Genomic DNA, 12,600 nt, shown 5'->3' with positions numbered 1-12,600 from the left:
AAAAACATGGAATTTAAAAATAATAAAATAGAAAATCCGTAATTGCAAAAAATGCAACCACTTAAGTGAAAAACTTAAATAGGGTTAGGTTAGAAAAAATAAAATAATAATTTTTTTTAAAAGTTAAAAAAATAAAATAAAAAATAAAAAGAGAACTTTTTTTAGACTGGAGACATTTTTAAAAAGTTCATCACTTTGGTTACTGTTAACAGGCAAAAAGAGTAACATTCATATCCAGTTATGATCCTCAGAGTTTAATTTTTTAAAAGAAAAGACATAATATCTTAATAAATCATCATTAAAGCAAACAAATTTTCTACCTACATTAAATATAGTTTGACGCTTTCAAAGTTTGACTTTTTAAATTTCCAGTCTGTCATTACGCTATGATGTAACTGTTTCAACAGCTGTTTTCAGGTTTGTTTTTAAAAAGGGAGACTACTCCTCGATTCCGTGGGTAGGCAGTACGTCATTTAACCTGGCATGCATTTGAGCTAGAGATGCCACTGAGCGAGACCATGTTTTTGAAGCTTCCTGAGACATATTTTAACATATTTTTTAGATGTTCGCAATTTAAATTTTTTGCTTTTAAAATATTAAAAATTCCGAAAAATTTTGTTTTCTGTTCTTTGATTATAAGCCTAAAAAGAACAGAAAATCTAAAACTAATTTATTCTAAGTAATGCAAGTAATAATACAAGATTTTTCAGGTCCATTTAAGAATTTGCTTGTATATTGTGTATATGTGTGTGTGTGTATATATAAACTATGAATACATGTACATAGCTTTCTAAAATATTTTAGGTTTAGATAATCCATTTCATAGGCAGGTTTTTCAAACATGTGGTAACCCATTATTGTATCTCTGTTACTTGCAAACTGAAAGGAATCCAAAGAAAGCATTCTTTCCTAAAACAACTGTGAAACAGCAAAGAAAGGAAAATTTCCTGAGTAACTTCCTAGAGTGCATCACCGCAGACTCCTCATTCAGATTCAGTAACTGCACATGGTACAAGACACAAATAAATTTATGGTTTTCTTCTATGAGATAATGACTAGACAGTACAACAAATTGCCTGGATTGGGGTTTTTATACATGCAGATCAAGATTTGTTTCTTATAAACTGCATATTTAAAAATAAAATTTTAAAAGGAAACAAATGTAATAATCTCTAATCCAAGTACATAAAGGATCTTAACCCAGAGTCCATGGATGGGGGACCAGGGATCTGTGAATACCCTGAAACTGCATGCAAGCTATGTTCATATAAGCACAGACCAGAAGAGGGGAAGGTAATCATAACTATTAGCGTCTTAAAGTGTTCTGCGGCCCCAATGTATTTAAGAACCCATGCAAGTGAATCACATTCTCTGAGCTGTTTTTTCCAGCAGTAGTGGTGAAATACAGGGTTCCTCTCCTGTTAACTGTGGATGTCTTATTCTCTGAAGACAACTCTGCTGTAGCACTTACCAAACTGCACCATAATTATGTCTCTGTCACTTCCACTGGACAATATATTTCTTTTTTCTTTCTCTTTTTAATTTTTTTTAATTTTAATGATTTTTTTTCCCATTATAGTTGGTTTACAGTGTTCTGTCAATTTTCTACTCGGTACAGCAAGGTGACCCAGTCACATATGCATGTATACATTCTTTTTCTCACATTATCCTCCATCATGCTCCATCATAAGTGACTAGATATAGTTCCCAGTGCTATACAGCAGCATCTCATTGCTCACCCATTCCAAAGGCAACAGTTTGCATCTATTAACCCCAAATTCCCAGTCCATCCCACTCCCTCCCCCTCGGCAATCACAAGTCTGTTCTCAAGTCCATGATTTTCTTTTCTGTGGAAAGGTTCATTTGTGCTCTACATTAGATTCCAGATATAAGTGATATCATATGGTATTTGTCTTTTTCTTTCTGACCCACTGGACAGTATATTTCTTAAGAGCATGGACTGTGACTTTGTCATTGTCTTCTGAGTGATTAGTATAGTAGGTACCCAACTAAGTATCTGTGACCTTATCATCTTGTATTATTGTTATTTGCTTATGGGTCTGTGGCTCCTGTTAAATGCGCCCCATAAGGACAGAGATTTCGTCTTTTTTATTTCTGCACTCCACCAAGCTGTAACATGATGGTAGGTACATACTGCACCTTGAAATGACTGCTGAACAAAACTGTTTCTACCCAGAGAGTCTGTGGTTCCTCATGGCTAACAGCTTGCTTAGATTCATGCTGACCAGACTCGCCTTTAAAATCAGCCTGGAGTTCCAGCAAGGCAGTTGCTTCCCAGCTGTCTATGAAAATGTTACAGTATTTCAGCTGTGTTTTACTGAGTTCTTGAAGCATTTTTCCTGTTCACCCTGGGCTCATCTACTCCCCGCTTTAACTCCTTGTTTAAGCAGCTGCTAAACTATCTTGCTGTATTCAATTCTCCTCATGTACTTAACCCAGCACTGCAGATTTTGCAATATCACAGATTCAGTAATTGAGGGCAAATACTACAAGTCCTGAAGAATGAGGAGCCTGGTCACTTGATGTCAAGTATACAGTACGTACAAATTTTATTTGCCTCTGCTGTACAGAATTACTATTAAACATCTCTTTCCTTTCATGTTTAGGAGTGATTTTAAAATGTTACTATAGTCTCATTCCAAAATATGTTTGAGATATGTAAATCCTATTACATTTTCAAGTTTGCTATTACTTCTATTTTTTGAGTGAGCTGACAAATGCTTATCTTAAAATTTATAATTTAAGGAAAAAATACAGCAGTTCCTATAGGAAGAATAAATGTATCAGCACCTGTAAAAACAACTCCAAATCTTTTTTTTCTCCAAAAACCAATAGTTAATGTGAAAGATTTGTTTCTTCTGATGCCAGGTTCCAGCTGCTTCACTTTGTTTAAAACCGACTTCAAAGTTTAAACAGTGTCCTGTCCCAACAAATAACCTCCCCCAGATGGAATTATCCAAGTATTAGCCTCAGTGCTCTGAATACCACACCTGCAGCCTTTTAATTCAACATTTTATAAACTTTGCAAAAGGAAATGATGGATTTTTTTTTTTTCTGTTTCCTAACTTTTGGAGAGTTGAGTTTAGTGCATGAAGGGAGTGCTATACCTGGAATGAGTTTGTATATATTTTAGAAGAATACAAAATTGGAATTGCTATCACTACTGTGTTAATTACTATTAGATAAAAGAAGAAAGAAGGAAATGAAAAAAATATGAAACTTTTAAAGTAAAAATCTTACCTGTAAATACAGATGCCAGGTACAGAGTGGGCTCAATTTGCGTCTGATCCATATCACCTGGTGAAGCTACAGTTAAAAATTGTTTTTCATAAGAAAATCAGTTAAGCCTACAAATAATTATGATTCACTCTCACTTAAAAAAACACATAAACCAAATGCACTGTTACAGTTACTTCCATAAAACCAGGTAAACAGACATCTGATCCATTAGCCTTAATATAAAGTAAACAGCTGAATTTTAATTACTGTCAGTAGAATAAATAGATCTAATATTAGATTATAGTAACCTAATAGATTATTATCTCTATGCGTCAATGATTAGGGAAAGGCGGAGGCCAAGAATCCTGAGAATATCTGCAATTTGTATTAAATAAAAAAATCTCATGGGCCATTTCTTCCAAGGTTAAAGTTTTCACAGATTCTCTTACTTAAGGATTTAATCACTATGAAAAGAGGTTTAGAATTTTCCTTCTCCCTAGGCCAGTACTGGGCATGCTGCCCCAGCACAATCTATGAAAACCCATAAAGCTGCAGGGAGCAGAGAGCACTGCACTGTCACCAAAGCCAAATTTCAACATTCAAATGAAATAGGATGGCTGAAAAACACAAAATCTGGCTAGAGGGTTATGAAACCGAGAAAAAGTAAATAACTCTAGAGAGAACCAACAAGATATCTTGGGTGCCTAAGACATATGCCCCTGTTGATATCATGCTGTTATCCTGTACTCTGAAATTCAGTCAGTAACTGCGAATAATTGTTGTTTCAAACAAATTCTTAGGACACACTGATTCAGAAAAAAATCATTTACAGTATGGTATAATCAGTATTTTCTGATTTTCTCTAAAATCATCTCTCAAGTATCCTTTATTTCAATAAAATTCCAAGTGGATTTAAAAGAAGATAACTAAGTGAACAAGATGTTAAGCATTACACAGTTCATTAAACTGAGCGATATACTCTCACTGGTGATAAACATTCACATCAAACTATCATAGTTAATGCTGTAGGAAACATAAATTTAAACATTAAAAAATTAAATGCATAATAGTTTGCACCTCGTAATCCCCTACCCATTTGTACCTCTTAACCCTCTCCCTGTCCCTCTCCACTGGCTAGTGTTCTCTGTTACCTGAGTCTGTTTCTTTTGCATGATATTCACTAGTTTGTTGTATCTTTGAGATTCCTCATGTAAGTGATATACAATACTTGTCTTTCTTTGCCTGATGTATTTCACTAACCATAATACCCTCTAAGTCCATTCTTGTTGTTGTAAATGGCAAAATTCCATTCTCTGTTATGGCTGACTAGTATTCCACATCGTTTTTATTCATTCATTTGTTGAGGGACAAACTATTATGTATAAAGTAAGCTACAGGGAAATACTGTACAACATAAGGAGTACAGCTAATATTTTATAATGACTATAAATGCAGTATAACCTTTAAAAATTGTGAATCACTGTACTGTACACCTATAACTTGTGTAATACTGTACATCAACTATACCTCAATAAAAAACTTAAATGCAATGTAGATCAAGGAAGAGAAAGTTAAAGCTTAAAAATCAGTTTTAGAAGAAAATATAATTTTGTAAGGGTAAGTCTGTAGGCAAATACAAGTTACTTATGTACTGATAATCTGCAAATTGACCCAGATTGAACATTTGACTTCAATACTGTTTATTAAAAATTTTTTATATGCATTGAAAGTACTTACTATGATGTTACTATTAGATCCTATCTATGTCCCCTTTCCCCTCTGCCTTAAGTTTCTGAACATTAGAAGGGAGAGAAATTACAGCTAGGCATCTTTCAGATTCTATATTGTACCTCAGCACAAATGTGGAAACAAAGCTATCAGTACCACCTGAGAGGCCCCCTCCAATGAAAGATTTGTTTGTAGCAAGTAAATTAAGTGGCAGTCTTCTCTGAAGTGGTTGCCCAGAAGCCCAAATCCAAACTTATCTATTGTGTTACAGTAAGAAATAACCAGTAGCCTCCCCTTTCAGACTAAACAAAACTGGGTGGAAGCTAAGAAAAAGAAAATCTACCTTAGGTTTAATTAATCTTCCAACTAATGCACCAAAAACATAAGGGATTTTAAAGACTAACGGCTAATTGAGCTTTCTGCCTTTTACTTTTATACCACTTCTGTCTGCTAATGCTTCTTTCCACTTGTGATTTGAATTCTTCTATTTCTTCGTAATTTTCTTTTCCTCTTCTTATTTTCTATTGTCTTATTTTAAAATTCTCTTTAGGAGTTCCCATCGTGGCGCAGTGGTTAACGAATCCGACTAGGAACCATGAGATTGCGGGTTTGATCCCTGCCCTTGCTCAGTGAGTTACCGATCCAGCGTTGCCTTGAGCTGTGGTGTAGGTCGCAGACGCGGCTCGGATCCCGCGGTGCTGTGGCTCTGGCGTAGGCTGGTAGCTACTACTCCGACTAGACCCCTAGCCTGGGAACCTCCATATGCCGAGGGAGCAGCCCAAGAAATGGCAAAAAGACAAAAAGACAAAAAAAAAAAAGTGTACCTTCAGAATAAAACCACTTGAAAAAAAATAAAATAAAAAATTAATAAAATTTAAAAAATAATAATAAAAAAATAAAATAAAATTCTCTTTAAGCAGGTGCTATATAGGTGTACCTGGATGCTCTGGAGAAAGGAACTGTGACACTTTTTTAAACCAGAGATTTTCCACAGGGGTAGAAGAAGGGAAAGTCTTTAGACTTCCCCCTTTACCCCTGGGGCTTTTTCAAAGCTATTCTGACAGGTCCACACTCCAAAGGGGATGTATCCCCCAAAGGGAGTGGTTGCTACAACGAAACACTCTTCTACATTCATAATAACTAAATGTGAATTTTATTTTTACTTTTTTGTCTTTTGGGGGCTGCAATCATGGCATATGGAGGTTCCCAGGCCAGGGGTCAAATTGGAGCTATAGCCGCTGGCCTACACCAGAGCCACAGCAATGCCAGATCTGATCCTTGTCGGCAACCTACACCACAACTCATGGCAATGCTGGATCCTTAACCCACTGAACGTGAGCTGTAGCCACCAGCCTACATTCCATTTTCTTCACTCCGTTTTCTTTGCAATAAAAAAACGGAGAATGTTTTCTCTAATATTCAGATTATTTGCTAAATAAAAACATTTTCCTGAACTCTGCAAAGCAGCTTATTTTTGCCTTATTAAAAATTGAATTTTAACTCAAAAAAGAACTATTTCATTACTCCAAAACAAAGCATGCATTAGTCATCTCTTTACAACCAACAAAAAGTTACATTAGTAAAAATACCTAAATTAAATAACATATAAAATACGCTAATTTTTAAAGGTATGTCTTCAAATAAGCCACTTCATAGGCTGAAGAAAAATTCTGGGAGTTCCTGTCGTGGCTCAGTGGTTAACGAATCTGACTAGGAACCATGAGGTTGCAGGTTCGATCCCTGCCCTTGCTCAGTGGGTTAACGATCCGGTGTTGCCATGAGCTGTGGTGTAGGTTGAAGATGCGGCTCAGATCTGGCGTTGCTGTGGCTCTGGCGTAGGCCGGCGGCTACAGCTCTGATTCAACCCCTAGCCTGGGAACTTCCATATGCCGTGGGTATGGCCCTAGAAAAGACAAAAAAAAAAAAAAAAGAAAAATTCTGTAATGCCAGATTTTTTCAAAGGATGAGAAAAGATATAGATCCCACCATTGCCTTCCTTCATTTTCCCTAAGATGCCCACTTCAGTTCTTTGTATAAAGTTGTTCAAGAAATACCCACCTGACCAATGTTTCTGAAACCTTTACGTAGAATGGATATAATACTCTGTGATCTTGTATAGATCTTTTTCTAGAAAAAACACCCACTTTTTAATGTAAATAATAGTATATAAGAAAAAAATGGGGAGGGGAAGTAGTAAATAACAACCAGACTGTTATTAGAGAGGCAGTTATAAGCTCATGGCTGAAAGCTAACCTACCTGAATGCAAATGACAGTGCCACCTCACCTTGCCACCCGGGAGAAACGCCACCACTCTTGAAGTATCCCCACTCTGTGCTTCAATTTCCTCTTCTACCACATAGGTTTCTCGCAATTGTTAATAGGAATGATATACGTCAATAACTTTAGAGTAGTGCCTATGGAGGCACTCAATAAATGGTAGTTTTATTACTGGTTTGCCTATGATTATTTTCTAACTTTTCCCAATTTACAAAAGAATTGTTCTGAAGGAATTCCCATAGTAGCTCAGCAGTTAGCAAACCCAACTAGCATCCAGGAGGACGCGGGTTCGATCTCTGGCCTCGCTCAGTGGGTTAAGGATCTGGAGTTGCCATGAGCTGTGGTGTAGGTCACAGACACGAGGCTCTGATCCAGCACTGCTGTGGCTGGGGCAAAGGCCAGCAGCTACAGCTCTGATTGGACCCCTGCCCTGGGACCTTCTGTATGCCGCAGGTGTGACCCTAAAAAGACAAAAAGACCAAAAGGAAAAAAAAAGAATTGTTCTCGAGAGGCAAACTTTTCAAAATATATTTTGACAGGGAGGCTTTCTGTTTAAAAAAAGGGGGAAAACTGTCATCATATATAAGAAAATCACAACTCAGAAAGGTTAACTGACAAAGAAATCAATGTTAAAAATTAGTGTAGGGACTAAAACTCTTGGTAAACAGTTCTTTCCCCACCACTTATCTTTTTCACTCTCCTAGTAGGATGTATCTTCAGATACTGAGACTTGTTAAAATAATCAAAAATTATCTGTTCTACTTTTTAAAAAATGCTCAAGGAAGGAACTATACAGTGTGTTTAAATGCATAGCCTTTGCTTTCAAAAGTAGACTTGGTTTGACTCCCAGCTCTATCATTTATCAGCTGTGTAACACTGGACAAAATAAATAACCTCTCTCTGGGCCTCAGGTGCCTCAAATGTGAAATGACACTATTATTATCTACCCAATTGGACTGATTAAGGATCTTAGCAGAGTGCATCACATATAAGAAGTACATAGAGATGATGGCTAATACATATTATTGTTGCTGTTTATTTAAACATAAACAGGAGTTCCCATCATAGCACAGTGGAAAGGAGTCCAACTAGGAACCATAAGGTTGCAGGTTTGATCCCTGGCCTCGCTCAGTGGGTTAAGGATCCGGTGTTGCCGTGAGCTGTGGTGTAGGTCACAGATGTGACTCGGATCTGGTGTTGCTGTGGCTGTGGGATAAGCTGGCAGCTGTAGCTCCTATTTGACCCCTAGCCTGGGAACCTCCATAAGCCTCGAGTGCGGCCCTAAAAAGACAAAAGACAAAAATAAAATAAAATAAAAATAAATATAAACAAAGCTCTTCTCTACCAAAACTGGGAAAGAATCTTAATTTCTACAATAATTTCTCCTAACAGTTAAAGAAAAAGCACTACCATGTCAACATCAGACATTGTCATTTTTTCCTGTAACAAGTAGCTACCTCGTAATTCTCACTTGCTGGTGACAGGGTCTACTAGAAGTGTGAATACTGTGGTCTGCAGGTGAGGATTAAGATAGCAAACACAACATACTGTGGCCAACATGATTTGAAAATTACTTATCAAGTAATTCTTGCACTTCCTCAATCTACTGTTCAAAATTAAAGAAACAGAATACTCACTGGTATTTAAGTCAAAGAATGAGAAGAGAAAATATCTAAGTTTTTTATCTATAAATTTTTATTAACATTCCCATGGAAATTCTGAGTAGATAATACTAACTAAAAATTGAGGCATAAATTATCTATGAATTTATCCTATTACCTTTTCCACAAAAGGCAAAATTGCTAACCTATATTTAAATGTTTTAAGGTACCACAAAATAAAAACAAGTTATCTCAGATTTGGAAACAGAATCCAAGACTGGAAAGCAGGGATACTACTGACAAAGCTTTCAATGAGGGCACACCAAAGTACTGGGATTGTACCGCTTGTACCTGTGCTTCTTCCAAACACTCACATTACTTCAACACTTTAACTTCTTTTTTTTTTTAATCTTTTATAGCTGCACCTGCAGCATATGAACATTCCCAGGCTAGGAGTGGAATCAGAGCTGCATCTGTGACCTAGACCACAGACAGAGCAACTCCAGATCCAAGCCACATCTCTGACCTACACTTGAGCTTGTGGCAATGCCGGATCCTTAACCCACTGAGTTAGGCCAAGGATTGAGTGCACATCCTCACAGAAACAACTTCAGTTCTTAACCCACTAAGCCAAAAAGGAACTCCCTAACTTTTTATTTTAAATGGTCATTCAAAATCTTGTAGCTATCTGGTACCATTTTTTTTTTTTTGTCTTTTGTCCTTTTAGGGACACACTCATGGCACATAGAGGTTCCCAGGGTAGGGATCCAATCAGAGCTGTTGCCGCTGACCTACACCACAGCCGCAGCAACACCAGATCCAAGCCACAAACTACACCACAGCTCATGGCAACACCAGATCCTTAACCCACTGAGCAAGGCCAGGGATCGAACCCACAACCTCATGGTTCCTAGTCGGATTCGTTTCCGCTGTGCCATGATGGGAACTCCCAATCTGGTACCAATTTTAAAGTAAGCCATGTTGTATTCCAAAGTGGTATTTAAAAGGATAAGAACCAGAACTTTATAATGTTTTACTCTTATATTTTAAAAAATTTAAAAATGTATCTTCTCTATATTATCACCTTTAGTAAGAATCACTAGTACAGCAATACTTAAATCTATAAATCATTATATTATTATTTTAAACAAATTATGTATTTAAGAAACTGTATAGGGAGTTCCCGTCATGGCTCAGTGGTTAACGAATCCGACTGGGAACCATGAGGTTGTGGGTTCGATCCCTGGCCTCACTCAGTGGGTTAAGGATCCGGTGTTGCCGTGAGCTGTGGTGTAGGTCGCAGACATGGCTCAGATCTCACATCGCTGTGGCTCTGGCATTGGCTGGCGGCTACAGCTTTGATTAGACCCCTGGTCTGGGAACCTCCATATGCCGTGAAGCGGCCCTAGAAAAAAGGCAAAAAGACAGAAAACAAACAAACAAACAAAAAAGAAACTGTATAGTACTACAGGCTGTTAACTGCAAAACAAGGATATAAATATGAAGGCCTCCAAAACATGAATTTTTTAACCCACAAGAGTTTTAAAATAAGTGATACCCAGAATTTGAAACAAAATCTAAGAAAAAAATCTAAAATTAACAACATTCAGAATAGATGGAGCTTTTATAATAATTTAAGTTTACTGAAGGAAAAGGAAAGGAAATATTAGGAATTTTATTAAGGTAAAGATATATAAAAAGAAGTTAGCACTTTTAAAGCAAGTTGCTCAATGGCTTCATAAATCTAATAGGTATACAACTCTTGCCAAAACTAGCATTTTCTGGAAAGGGTATCTTGGCAGCATGAAAGCTTACATTCAACTGCCAGGAAGCTAATTGGTAATTAGAAAATAGAGGACCCACCTATCCTGAATGTAGACTATAACTTATGTGAATAATATATACTTAATTATTAAGGCTCATTAAAAAACATTTAAGTGCTTAAATGTACTGCTATGTAGTATAATGACAAAGAGAGTTCCTGCCTTTTAGGGACAGGAATGTCTAGAGGGACATTCCAGCATTAAAATCTGGTTGAGAACTGAGAGACTAGATGTTTTAGTAGACAAGTTTATCTACAAGGCACTTCCTGTTGGTTGAACAGCCTGTGACACTCACAGCTACTAAAACAAATTCCTCTCAGATAATTCTTTAAAAAAGCATGCCATAACGGTTTGAAAACTAAAGGAATCTTGAAAATTACAATAGATTTGCCTTGTGAAAGAAGCCATACATTCCATATGATTTCATTTATTTAAAGTACAGAAACAAGAGAAGTGATCTACACTGCTGAAAATAAGAGTAGTTATCCTTTCAGCAGTGTTAGTTGTGACTGAAAGGGAACGTGAGGGGGCTTGGGGGGTGCTGGCAATGCTCTGCTGGGTATGGGTTTTACAAGTGCGCTCAGTTTTTAAAAATTTTTTCAGCTGTATGTTTAGATATGTGTATTTTCTATATGTATATTTCCATAAAAGTTAAAGTTGGGAAAAAAAAACCCAGTAGGTTAGCTTCATCAATTAGAAGACGATTCCCTTCTATAGAGTTTTAAACTGTTTTCCAGTGAATGAAATTGCCAAATAACTAACTAGGTAGCCTTTCACATCAAGTTAACAGCAGCAGAAGGCCATACAAAGGCTGACTACAAAGACACATTCCCTCCTGTTTCTTTGCTTAAAATCTTGAAATACCTGTGAGCTGAAATTATTCTGAAGCAAAAGGTGAGTTTTTGTTGCTGTTGTTGTTGCTCTAGTTTTGACTCTCACAAATCTAGCCTGACCTTCTACTTTGAATACCTGATATTCCTAACAATTACCACTCAGTTTAACTGAGCACACAAACTAAATCTTATTTCAACTAATCCTGAAAGCATTTCTAAAATATTAATTCATTCTATAAAAGCCACCAAACTTCTTTTTTTGGTTGCAAAAGAAAAGTCTGCCGTTTCAGTTTATGTATATAAAACAATGACAACATAACTACATTTAAACTCAACTACAGTAACTCCTATAACTTAAATTACAAGCCACAGATTGTTATAGGCCAGTACTATCACATTCTTACCAATGACATTTGATAGCTAACAAAGGTGAAGGCAAAGTAGGTCCCTAACAATTACATAACAGTTTGAATCTAAGTGTTTCTATAATTTAATCACAGAAAATCCATTTTCTAAGATGGAAATCCTTCCTTATATGAAAACCTCTCTCAAATTACAGCCTGTGACTAATACTAAAAATACACTGTATTATTTGCATAGCCTCTACAGTGTTTTTTGACATATCTAGTCATTCATAACTAAATTTGGAAACAAAAATTAAATGTGACAGAGTGACCAGTTCACTTCCCCCAAGGCCAGACCTGTTAACTTTGGAGGGAAAAAAGTGAAAGAATGAAAAATGAGCTTTCAAATACAGGAAGCCACTCAAAAATAAGAACAACACCATTCCACATCCTAAAATTAGAGCTTTAAAGATTCTGGGTTGACTAGTAAGTTTGGGGGCGAGGGGGCAGGGAGGCGAGGAGGGCTTTCTGCTCACTGTACACACGACACCAATGGGAACGAGGGCCAGTCCAAGTTCTACGTTACCATTATTATGGTGGGTAATAGTTCCAAGCTGCGAGGCACAGCTGTACAGGCCCTGCCAGCAAGGCCATCGCAGCAGTGCTTTGATAGCGTGGGGCCCTGAAGTGTCAGGATATAGAGAAGGCAGCAGTTGTTGGCTGTGAAAACAGTCTGATACAAACCAGATGGGA

General features: G+C 36.8%; 1 protein-coding gene across 1 annotated transcript in view; it reads right to left on the bottom strand.

Annotated features, from left to right (window-relative positions):
- KIAA0586 (KIAA0586 ortholog) overlaps positions 1-12,600 on the bottom strand; it is a 131,620-nt gene that overhangs the window by 7,206 nt on the left and 111,814 nt on the right. The window contains 1 exon segment of the mRNA XM_047767448.1: positions 3,262-3,327. Coding sequence (XP_047623404.1) covers positions 3,262-3,327 — 66 coding nt within the window.

This window comes from Phacochoerus africanus, chromosome 2, assembly GCF_016906955.1.
Source record: "Phacochoerus africanus isolate WHEZ1 chromosome 2, ROS_Pafr_v1, whole genome shotgun sequence".
In the NCBI taxonomy this organism is placed as follows: Eukaryota; Metazoa; Chordata; class Mammalia; order Artiodactyla; family Suidae; genus Phacochoerus; species Phacochoerus africanus.
Note: the sequence above shows the minus strand (reverse complement) of the source record. Positions and strands in the feature narration are given on the sequence as shown.